Below are 12906 nucleotides of genomic sequence, written 5' to 3'. Positions count from 1 at the left end.
TTGTATGGTAGAAGATGTCGGACACCGTTATGTTGGTATGAGTCCGGTGAGAATGCTGTGGTTGGACCGGAGATTGTTCAACAGACTACGGAAAAGATTAAGATGATTCAGGAGAAGATGAGAATTGCTCAGAGTCGTCAGAAGAGTTATCATGATAAGAGGAGGAAGTCACTTGAGTTCCAAGAGGGAGATCATGTGTTTCTTCGTGTTACTCCGATAACTGGTGTTGGTCGAGCTTTGAAATCGAAGAAGTTGACACCTCGATTTATTGGTCCTTATCAGATTTTGGAGAGGATAGGGGAGGTAGCCTATCGTGTCGCTTTACCGCCATCGCTTGCGAATTTGCATGAGGTTTTTCATGTGTCTCAGTTGAGGAGGTACGTTCATGATCCGTCGCATGTAGTCCAAGTAGATGATGTACAGGTGAGAGATAACCTGACTGTTGAAACATCACCTATGAGGATCGAGGATCGAGAGTTGAAGCAGTTGCGGGGTAAAGAGATTGCCTTGGTAAAGGTAGCTTGGGGAGGACCAGCAGGTGGCAATGTGACTTGGGAACTGGAGAGTAAGATGAAGGAGTCTTATCCGGAGTTATTTGCTTGAGGTATGTTTTCGAGGACGAAAACTCTTTTAGTGGGGGAGAGTTGTAACACCCCGATAATAATAAAATAATTATTTAAATTGAGTTAATAATATATTTATTAATTTAATTAAATAATTGGAAATTTTATTATTATTATTATTGGATTATTATTATTATTGGAAAATATATATAAGTTGGAAATAAGGAAAAGAGCCCATTTGGAGTAAAAAGGTTTTTACGTGAAAAACAGAGGAGCGATCGTGAAAGAGGAAAAGGGCAAAGAGGCAGAGCAAGAGGAAGAAGGTTGGAGAAGAGAAGAGTTTGGAGCTTAAGGATTCGCCGGATTAACTCAGGTAAGGGGGGTTTATCGTCGATTAATGGGTATTATGGGATAATATGTAATGGGTAGTGATAAGCCGTTATTTGACCCTAATTGGGATTGGTGAATGCTGGAATTACGTTGGTTAAACTGTGTTAAAAACTGAAATTGAATCCGTGATTGTATGTGTCGTGATTTTCCGATAGTGTGGCTTTTTACGGAATTGGAATCGGAGGTCCGGAAGTCCTCCAATGGCGGAAAATGCGGAGAATTCTGCATTCTGCCTTGAGTTAGCGCAGGAACAGCTTCTGTCTTACGTTAACCGGTTAACCCAGGGTGTTAACCGGTTAACACTGTTTTGAATTGTGAAAATTTGCTGTTTTGTCTGCGTTAACCGGTTAACCCAGGGTGTTAACCGGTTAACACTGTTGTGATTGCTGGAATATTGCTGTTTGTGCTGCGTTAACCGGTTAACCCAGGGCGTTAACCGGTTAACACTGTTAAGTTTTGGGACAGGAAGCGTGTTGTGCTGCGTTAACCGGTTAACCCAGGGCGTTAACCGGTTAACACTGTTGCAGAGTGGAAAAATTTGGCTTTTTAATGTTGTGTACATAGTTGAGGGTTGGCCTATGTTGGCATATGATGTAATAGGGATTATTTCCCGCTGTTTTGAGCAGTATAGGTATTAGTAGAGTGTGCTAATACTGTGTGTAATTGATTGACATGATAATGATGTGTTGATACATGTGTTGATGATGTATGATGGTATGCATAATGTTGTGAATGTGTATATTATGCATGTATTTGTGAATGGACTGTTGTATGGCTTAGAGTGTGAGCATATGTCCTTTGTGAATTGTTGTTGATGTTGCATTGCTAGATGATTAGCGTGCATAGCATAGCCTGTGGGGCTGTAGCTAATTCCCATGGTGAGGAATTAGTGAGTGAATCATTGTGGATTTGTTGTTGATGTTTGCATGCTAGATGATTAGTGTGCATAGCATAGCCTTCGGGGCTGTAGCTAATTCCCATGGTGAGGAATTAGTGAGTGAGTCATTAGATCTCAAATGGGTGGGACTAGTGAGCTTAGTAGCCGTATCTGGATTTGATCGGTGAGCTTGAACTATATGTTCAAGAATAGTCGGTACCGCATGTGTGGAGTCTCATTGCATAATGTATGTATGGCGTATAATATGAATGGATGTATTCCAATATTATACGTGTGTTTGTGTTGTTATGGAGTATGATTTGAGATTATACTTGTGTTTTATGTTGGTGTTGAGTATGATGTTGAGTTGATGTGCTGTTACCGATTGTATGTTGTGATTAGGGTGATTAATGTGTTAAATTACTTAACATGACATTATATTCTATAATGCTTATTATATCGATTGAGGAACTCACCCTTACAACTATTTTTCAGGTAACGAGCAATGAGTTGAGTAGAAGCGAATGCTTGGAGTCTAGTGTAGTCTCCTTAGTGGGTCATGCTCTGATAGATGTAACATCGGGAGGGAACCTTTTAATTATGTTGTTAATGATTGATGAACCAGTTTACATGTAGTATGTTACATGTTTTGATTGATTTGATTAATATCCGCTGCGATTTATGCAAATGTTTAATTGATTAAATAAAGAGCATGACAGTTATTTTGGAACATGGTGTGAATGATTGTGTGACACCCTTAACTGCATAATTACTCTGATATATGTTTATTATTTTAATTAAATAATTGGGGTATTTTAGAAGGGTGTTACAGCCATGAGATCGTCTTCTTCCTCAAGACACTCCGGCCATGAACAATAACGCCGGCGGGATTCCGGCCACCCACGGCGGCGGCCTCCTCCACGCGCGGCCCAGAACTTCACGAAAATGGGGCTACCCCCCCTAAACCATATGCTAGGAACTCAAAAATTACATTAGTTTTTCATGAATCCTCACCAATCTCTCAAATCACAACCAACAAGTTTGAACATCAAAACTTTAAATCAAGATTTCTCACTCAATATTGCATCATTTTAAAAAGTAAACACATCTACATCATCACCATAGCATGTAGTTTCATTTAGGCATAAGAAATGAGCGAAATAAGAGAGTCGAAATTTGAGTTACCGGAAATGGCGCCTTCTGAAACTTCAGTATGGTGATGAGATAAGCTCCAGAATACCTCCCTTGAACTTCTATGAATGTTTGCTACCTTTGATTGTGCTTGAAACAGTCCAGATCTCGAGATTCAAGAAGCAACCTCCATTAAAGCTCTGTTTAGAAACTGCTTGGAATGGCTCAAATGAAGGGTGGTTTGTGATCCTTAGAGTGTGTAGATCAAGAATATGCTATTGGTTTTCATTTTCCATGGATGTATGGAGAGATTTGATGAGAATAAAGTATGAGATCATTTTTGGAAAGTCATATTTTCAGTGTGTATGGAGGTTGCACGAATTAGGGTTTTGCTTAATTTCATTTTTAGAGTTTATACTCTGGTTTTTGTGGCTTGGTGGGCTCAAATGAAAGAGTTTCAAGTCCATGATCATTTTGGCTATTTTTGGAAATACCCCCCTTATTTGCACATGGACAACCTTGTTTAATGCATTAATCTTCTCTTGAGACTTGATTAATCATGATTATATGAAAGAAATAACACAAAATGATGTCTAATGTCAATTTTGCAAAGGTGTAATTTTTGTGCATGCATGACTTTTCCACACATGTGGGAATGCATGGGCTCAAATTCCAAGGTGGGTTTTGCCCAAAAAACAATGCTGAATAAATTCCCAATGATTGGCATGTGAGAATATTCCATGATGTCAACTTGTGTCCTTTTGACTTTTCATGCAAGAAAGCTTGAAAAATGACTTGCACCATTGATGAATCATGCAAAATTATAGGTCATTTTGCATGCCATTTTGAAGTACTTCTCAAAACAAAACCATAGCAAAAAGAGCCACACCAATTGGACTTGTCAACCTCAAGTTATGCCTTTTTAAAGCCTTCATGCACACTTCATCATTCAAGAACCATAACTCTTCAACCATTCATCATATGGCCTTGAAATAAGACTTTTTGGAAAGGGGAGACAAAGATCTACAACTGTCATGTTTGAGAAAAAGTTCAAAATCGCCCTTGCTTTTGATGATTTTCTTGGTACATCAGCAAGCTCGCTAGGCGAGTGAGGTAGCGAAGGGCTCGCTAGGCGAGCACTTAGCGAGGTTCCAGCGAACACTCCCAGACTTGGATAAAAGCATAGCTAGCAATTACTCACTAGGCGAGCATCCAGCGAGCAGGTAGCGAGCAATTCCAATAGCAACATCATCAAGGCTCGCTGGAGCGAAGGAGGAAGCGTGGGCTTCGCCTAGCGAAGGATTGCTTGCCTAGCGAGCATGACAGCTCATGAAGTTTCTTCCGGGCGCAGGTGACTCTGGTGGCTTATTTTGGGGCTCGCTAGGCGAACCATTCTGCTCGCCTAGCGAGCGTGACAGCTCAAAAACATCTTTCCAAATTCGGTAACCTGTGCACTGGACCTTTGTTCCTTCAAGATTAATGTTTTGAATGATGAATAGACCCCATTTGAACATGTTGGAAGTATCTAAAGTCATTCCCTAGCCATTTGACCCTTAGTTGATAAATAGTTTACTTTTGACTTCACAGTTGAATTTTGAACTGTACTGAGCCCATTAAGCTTGACCCTTTAAAGAAAACCTCTGAAAATGAAACCCTAGCTCCCAAGAGCTCTACACAACATCCATAAGACATTTAAACCAAGATTGCATCTCAATCCTTGAGGAACCCTACTTTGACCTTGATACCCAGATGAATACAAACTTCCTTGAGTGTTGAGAAAAACCCTAGTTGATGCACAATTTCCCTTGTGTTGACTGATTATTCAGATAGAACCCACAAAGTGACTTGGATGATATCCAAGCTTCTTGGAAGACAAACTCTTGGAGCTAATTCTAATTGACATGATGAGATGCAATATGAAATTTTGAATGACCTAAAATGAATGCATGAATGAGGAGGGCAAATTTGAGGTGCTACATTATGCCATTGGTTTTCAAAACATTTTCTTAAATCAAACTTGTAAATAAACTTAACCATATTAACTTTCATTTCAAAAGACAAAAAAAAAAGAATTAGCAATCTCATCTAATCCTTTTAGCCATCTGGTTCCTTTTTCTTTTAACCTTTTCAAAAGAGAGCATTTAGATTTGAGTTATCCTTGGTTGAGATATAATTCTCCCATTTCCATTATATTTTGATTATAAGTCTTTCCATTTATTAGGGGTTAGTGGCATACTTATTGATTGAATCCAAGTTGAAGCCCTCTCTCTTAAATGTTGTAAAATAGTCATTTTCGGTGGATGTTTGGTTGAGTATTCTCCCTTTGATAACAAAAGATCTTTAAGCTCTTGTTAAAATCAACCCACCCATTTATTTGAAATTTCTACCATGAACTACGAGGTTTTGATCCCTCATTTTATGTTGGTACGTAGGCATAAGACCGAAGGTCTTGTCAAACACAAAAACATAATTAATGAATTATTTTCTCATCCCCTCATTCAACTTTTTAACAAACATTATTTTCAACTAAAACACTTGCACACAAAAGAGGGATCCCTAGGAGTACCTAGGACACTTTGGATGCTAATACCTTCCCTTTGTGTAACCAACCCCCTACCTGTAATCTATGACATTTTATTAGTTTTGATTTGAAAACTTCTTATCTTTGGGCTTTGTTTGTATTTTTGCCCTTTTACTTTGGACAATATAAAAGCGCGGTGCCGACTCTGGTTTTATTGACGTTGAGTTAACCAATAGCTCAATAGTCATGAATTTACTGCTACAAAAATAAAGTGGTGACTCTACTAGGGAATAGTCCTCAGTGGGTTTAACCTACTTTTTTGTATGTATATATATTTGTATATTTGATGTTTGTATGTATATATTATTGTGTGATACTTTCAGTATGTGCTTAGTGATCTCTATGTGGTGAGATAAGTTCTAACCCGTACTTGAGTGAAATTTAAGATAGGAAGGTGGTATAGTCATGTTGGCTTTGAAGGAGTAGTCCTAAAAGAGTTGACATGAGATTCCCCACTCAGTGGAGACCTCTTTGGAGTTACCGATGTCACACGATTAAGTCTTGGATATGCATTACTTCCTCTAATTTGGGGGTTGATCGGTCACCATTTACACTCAGTTTTCATCATCTATCCAGCATTGAATATTCATGAATCGGTAACATTTTGCTCTTTATTTTAGTGATTTCTTTAGTTTATTGCATTTTATGATTTTCCGCTTGTTCTATGTTGCATTAGTAGTTTTTCTCTTTTTGTCGCATTTTATGCGTTTCTTTGTAGACTGTTGGGTTTCTAGGTCAGATAACAAGTCCGAAAGTTGCGTACCGGAAGAATGAAGGTCAGAGACTTAATGAAAAGCGAAAAATAGACAAAACAGGGGGCTGACACGGGTGCCCGTGTCAGCATGTGCAGAGCCATCCAACCAAAACCCAGAAAACAGTGGGCTGACACGGGTGCCCGTGTCAGCTGACACGGCCTGTGCCAGCATGGATTGCATGATGGACTTACAGTGGAGCCAACACGAGCAGCAGTGTCACCTGACACGGCCCATGTTGGCCATTTCGCCCCATTTGCTGATTTTTCATGTTTTAACCCCTTTAGACTTCCGGAGGGCAGTTTGGGCATTTCACAATGTTTTTAGTTGTGTGGAAGCTATTTAGTTGGAACTTGGGCAAAGAAAAAAGGGACTTTTTGAATCGTAGAAGAAAAGGAGACAGAAATAAGAAGCGACCTTGCAAAGTGTTTAGAGGAGAAGAGATCTTCAAGATTGGAAGAAATTGAAGATCAACTTTCATCAACAACAACTTGTAATGTCTTTAATTTGTAATCTACTGTCTTTGAATATTATGAGAGGCTAAACCCCCCAATGCTAGGGGGTGCCCCTGAATTGCTACTGTAAGCATATTTGATCCATGTTCGTATAATCATTGATGTTTTCTTAATTCAAATTATTATACAACGCGCTTAATGCTTAATTTTATCGGACAAATGAAATTCTGATCTCTGGTTAAGGTTTAGGTCGGACAAACCGCCTTATCACTTGTTGTATAATAAAACCCGCGTTTAATCACTTAGGAATGAGGATCAAACTGTGGTTACTGTTAATTCTTGATAAACTAAGTATTTCATAACAACAAGTTGAATAACTAAGGAATTAGGATTGAAATTGCCTGTTAATGGTTTTTGGCTAAGGAATTAGTGAAAACAACTCTTGAGAAACGGTTTTGAATTATGATAACATAGATGTTATATGATATGGAAGAAGTGTAATACAAAGCAATTCATACATCTGGCCCTATCATTATATGTCATATTGGTTAAACTGTTTGTATACGCTTTATATTTTTATTTCTCATTATTTGTGAAAACAATCATCAAACCCTATATGAACTTTTGTTCAATTGAATTATTATAAATATTGATACTTACTACGCAGTCCTCGAGATCGATACTCGGGATAACTCCTTTTTTTTATTACTACATTGGTGCAAATAGTACACTTGCTATTTTACCGATCAAGTTTTTGGCGCCGTTGTCGGGGACTGCCAAAAGTATAAGTTAAAAAATAATTCAATTGGAATTTTGTTGCTCTGCAGCTAAATTTTTTCTGTATTATTGTTTATTCTAATAATTGTCTAATCTGTGTATGCGAGGTAAGGCCTCAGCTGAATTTCTTTTTGACGCAGAACCTGAAAGATTATTGCGTGCAAGACGACGAAAAGCTAGGCTAGAACTTTCAGAATCTGCCCCTATTGTTTCTGAGTCTGAAAAAGAAGAAGTTGTTTCAGTTCATTCGGAAGACTCTGAAGCTGTTTCTGAACCAATGGCTGAACCACAGGCTGGAGCCCCACCACCTCCTGTAGAAAGACTTCTGGGTGATTATGGGGGTGCAAATGCTCCTACTGGAAGGTTAACAATTGTGAACCAATCGGTAAATGTTGATCACTTTCAGCTGCACCCTTCAATGATTCGTCAACTCGAGAGGAGACCGTTCTTCGGAAAAATCAATGAAGATGCCAACAAGCATTTACAACGATTTCTGATCATGACGACATCGTTGAAAATTGAGGGACACTCAGAGGAATCTAAAAAGTTGGTGATGTTCCCGTTTACACTGTCGGAAGATGCCGAAGAGTGGTTTTACTCTTTACCCGCGGGAAGCATAACAACTTGGCAATAAATGGAGACAACATTTCTGAATGAGTACTTCCCTACTTCTGTGTATATTCGTAATAGATATGATATTGTTAATTTTAAACAGAAGGAAGGATAGTCACTCGGAGACGCTTACAAGAGGTTCAAGCGATTATTGGTTGCATGTCCTACTCATAACATGGATGCAACTGAACAGATGCAAAATATTGTGAATGATCTTAGAATGAAGACTAAGCAACTCATAGACACAGTTGTTGGTGGCTCAACAAACTTTACAACAGCCACTGGAATAAAGAAAATCATTGAAGCCATTGCAGCAAATGAGCATCTGGAACTCTAAGACCGCAGTGTAAGTCAACCTGAAGGTATCATTGATCTCAAAGTAGCAAATCAAGTTGTGAAGATGGAAGATCAAACAATAGCTGAACTAGAGAGAAGACTCAAGAAAATGACTCTTGACACTCAAACGGTGGCACAAGTGCAACCGGTCCAACCTATTCAAGCTGTTAGTTGTGAAATTTGTGGAGGTCCTCACTTCGCCATGCATTGTATGGCAACTGCTCAACAGGTAGAAGAGATTAATTTTCTGAAGCAGAACAATCCTTACTCCAATACATATAATCCTGGATGGAAAAATCATCCAAGTTTTTCTTGGAAGGACCAGCAAGGAAATGCTCAGAAGCACGCGCCCACCCAGTATCAAAGCCAACCACAACAACAGTATTGACCACAACAACAATAACCTTACCAGCAGCAGCAGTTTCACCCATCCCAACAACAGTTTCAACAACATGTTCCAAGAAAAGCAGATTGGGATATTGCCATTGAAAAAATGGCAGCTCAAAGTTCACAATTTCAAGAGGAGACTTGAAGTAATCTGAGAAACACTGGTGCATCAATAAAAAACCTGGAAGTGCAAATGAGTTAGATTGGTCAACAACTCGCGGGTTCGCAAACACCAGGTGCATTACCGAGTGCTACAGTTACAAATCCAAGAGAGCATAATAATGTGAGTGCGGTAACCACAAGGAGTGGTAAGGAAAAAGAAGTCCCTGAAAAAGATGATGAACAAGAAGACCAATTTCTTGAAGTTGATTTGGAGATAAAAGAAAATGAGGTTGTTAGTGAAGAGGTGACGGTACCTAAACCTGTGGTTAAAGAAAAAGTTAGTGAGTCAAAGCCGGTTGTCAAACTCCCTTTCCCAACAAGAAATAAGAAGAAAGAGAAACATGAGAAGAACTTCGAGAAATTCTTGGAGATGTTCAAAAAGCTTGAAATCAACATTCCGTTCTTGGAGGCACTTGAGAAAATGCCCTCTTATGCTAAATTCATGAAGGATATTATCTTAAAAAGGAGGAGCACTGACACTGACTCTATTGTACTAATCGAAACTTGTAGTGCTATTTTGCAGGGTATGAAGATTTCGGTAAAGAAAAAAGGTCGAGGTTCGGTAACTATCCCTTGCACTATCGGGGATAGATCTTTCAAGAAGGCCCTTATAGACTTGGGGGCAAGTGTGAACCTCATGCCGTTATCCATCTACAAGAGGTTGGGGATTGGAAAAGTACAGGATACCAGAATGACACTTCAATTTACTGACCACTTTGTGAAGAGACCTTATGGAGTGGTGGAATATGTTCTTGTGAAGATTGATAAGTTTGTGTTTCCGGTAGACTTTGTGATCTTAGAAATGCCGGAAGATGAAGAGATATCGCTCATTCTTGGTAGACCATTTTTGGAGACCGGGAGGTGTTTGATAGATATAGAAGAAGGCACCATGACTCTAAAAGTTTATGACGAAGAGTTAAAAATTGATGTGCACAACACCATGAAATACAAAGATGATGTGGCCACCAGTCAACACATAGAGGTTATTGATCAAATGGTTCTGAAAGAAAATCCTCTAGGTGAACAAAAATTGCCCTTGGAGAGAGTTCTAAGTCTCTCTATCTCTGAAGACACTCAAGAAGTTGATGACAAGGAGATGGAAGTGTTAACTATGATGGCCACACAACCGCCCTTTAAGGGATCCTGATCACTCCGATGGGAAAACTTAAGGGAACCCCAAGTTGAAGAAAAGAAAGATGAGACCAAGAAAGTGGCTAAGCTGAAACAATTACCTGAAAATCTCAAGTATGTTTTTCTAGACCCCGAAAGGAAATGCTCGGCTATTATAAGCTCTCATCTAGAGGTTTCTCAAGAAGACAAGCTTGTCAAGGTTTTGAAGAAACACAAAAGTGCCAAGGGATGGGCAATAGGAGACTTGAAGGGAATTAGCCATACGGTGTGTGCATAAAATTCTCATGGAGGATGGTCACAAACCGGTGGTGCAACCACAAAGAAGATTAAATACCATGATGAAGGAAGTGGTTAGGAAAGAGGTTGTTAAACTTTTAGATGCCGGGTTAATTTATCCCATATCCGATAGCTCTTGGGTGAGCCCTGTTCATGTGGTCCCAAAGAAAAGAGGAACTACAATCATAAGGAATGAGAAAAATGAGTTACTCCCCACTAGGACGGTCACGGGTTGGCGTGTGTGCATCGACTAAAGGAGGTTGAATTTGGCAACCAAAAAGGACCATTTTCCATTACCATTCATTGATTAGATGTTTGAAAGGTTGGCAGGTCATGAGTACTATTGTTTCCTTGATGGATACTCTGGATACAATCAGATAGCGGTTGCACCGGAAGATCAAGAGAAGACAGCTTTTACACGCCCCTATGGTATTTTTGCCTACATAAGAATGTCATTCGGGTTATGTAATGCACCATCCACATTCCAAAGATGCATGACCTCCATTTTTAAGGACATGCTCGAAAAGCATATGGAGGTCCTCATGGATGACTTTTCGGTATTTGGTTTTTCTTTTGATAATTGTTTAACTAACCTTTCCCTTGTGCTAGAAAGGTGCCAACAAACCAATCTGATTCTCAACTGGGAGAAGTGTCACTTCATGGTGCGAGAAGGAATAGTCTTAGGTCACAAAATCTCTCACAAAGGGATAGAAGTGGACCAAGCCAAGATTGAGGTAATATAAAAGCTACCACCTCCTATGAATGAGAAAGGTATAAGAAGTTTCTTAGGACATGCGGGTTTCTACCGCAGGTTCATAAGAGATTTTTCCAAGATAGCCAAACACTTAACTACCCTGTTGGTTAAGGACAAGGCTTTCATTTTTGATAAAGAGTGTGTCGTTGCTTTTGAAACGATAAAAAATAAATTGGTGACGACACCTATTATCATTGCTCCTGATTGGTCTCTACCTTTTGAGATCATGTGTGATGCGAGTGACATTACAGTGGAAGCAGTTCTTGGGCAACGTAGATATACTCTATTGCATGTCATATATTATGCTAGTCATGTGTTGAACCCTACACAGATGAATTACGCGACTACCAAAAAGGAGTTGCTGGCTGTGATCTATGCCTTTGATAAATTCAGGCAATACCTGTTGGGTTCTAGAGTCATTGTTTATACTGACCATGCTGCTTTGAAGTATTTGTTTGCTAAGCAGGACTCTAAGCCAAGACTGTTGTGATGGAACCTGCTCCTCCAAGAGTTTGATGTGGAAATCCGGGACAAAAGAGGGTGCGAAAATACTGTGGTAGATCACCTCTCCCGGATGTCCCTAATAGAAGAGAATGAGGAAAAGCGTCCAATAAAGGATGAGTTTGCTGATGAACACATCCTTGCTGTTATTGGAATCCCTTGGTTCGCAGACTACGCGAATTATCTAGTGGGCGGGGTGATCCCTAGTGAATTTGACTCTAACCGTAAGAAAAAGTTTGTTCATGATTACATGTTCTATTTGTGGGACAACCCCTTCTTATACAAGAAGGGAGTAGACGGGTTGGTCAGAAGATGTGTTCCAGAAGAAGAACAGAGGGATGTGCTGAAAGCTTGTCACGATTTGGACTATGGTGGACACTTTAGTGGTGATAGAACCGCTGCCAAAGTCCTCCAGTCAGGCGTATACTGGCCGACACTATTCAAACATGCTCAGCAAATGATCAAAGAGTGCAATAAATGCCAAAGGATGGAAAACATTTCGAAAAGAAATCAGATGCCGCAAAATCCCATGCTGGAAGTTGAACTCTTTGATGTGTGGGGTATTCATTTTATGGGACCGTTTCCACCGTCATTTGGAAATAATTACATCTTGGTGGCGGTGGATTATGTATCCAAGTGGGTAGAAGCAGTCGCTCTACCCACAAATGATGCAAAAGTGGTGGTCAATTTTTTGAAAGAAAACATATTTGTCAGGTTTGGAGTGCCAAGAGCTCTAATAAGTGATGAAGGAACGCACTTCTTAAATCACCTAATGGAGAAGCTACTCTTGAAATACAATGTGAAACACCGGATAGCCACTCCATACCACCCGCAAACAAGTGGTCAAGTTGAAGTGTCAAATAGGCAGCTGAAACAAATCCTAGAGAAGACGGTTAACGCTTCTCGCAAGGACTGGGCGAGTAAGCTTGATGATGCGCTGTGGGCATATCGTACTGCTTTCAAAACACTGATTGGTATGTCCTCGTATCAATTGGTATATGGTAAGGCATGTCATCTACCCTTGGAACTTGAACACAAAGCTTTGTGGGCTTCCAAATTCCTTAACTTGGATCTTGTGAAAGCGGGAGAATCCCGAATCCTTTAACTCCACGAGTTGGAAGAATTTAGGAACCTGACATATGAAAATGCAAAGATCTACAAAGATCAAACGAAGAAATGGCATGACAGAAGAATCCAAAGGAAGGAAATCTGGGAAGGACA

The 12906-nt window shown here is 39.6% G+C and overlaps 1 protein-coding gene across 1 annotated transcript; it reads left to right on the top strand.

The window, feature by feature from the left end:
* The first annotated feature begins 9393 nt into the window (after positions 1-9393).
* LOC127094427 (uncharacterized) lies at positions 9394-11163 on the top strand. The gene is made up of 2 exons (XM_051033263.1): positions 9394-9938; positions 11040-11163. Exons 1-2 carry the CDS (start codon positions 9394-9396, stop codon positions 11161-11163), a joined length of 669 nt encoding a protein of 222 aa, XP_050889220.1.
* Positions 11164-12906: the final 1743 nt, after the last annotated feature.

This window comes from Lathyrus oleraceus, chromosome 6, assembly GCF_024323335.1.
Source record: "Lathyrus oleraceus cultivar Zhongwan6 chromosome 6, CAAS_Psat_ZW6_1.0, whole genome shotgun sequence".
NCBI lineage: Eukaryota > Viridiplantae > Streptophyta > Magnoliopsida > Fabales > Fabaceae > Lathyrus > Lathyrus oleraceus.
This window is presented reverse-complemented; position numbering and strand designations above follow the sequence as displayed.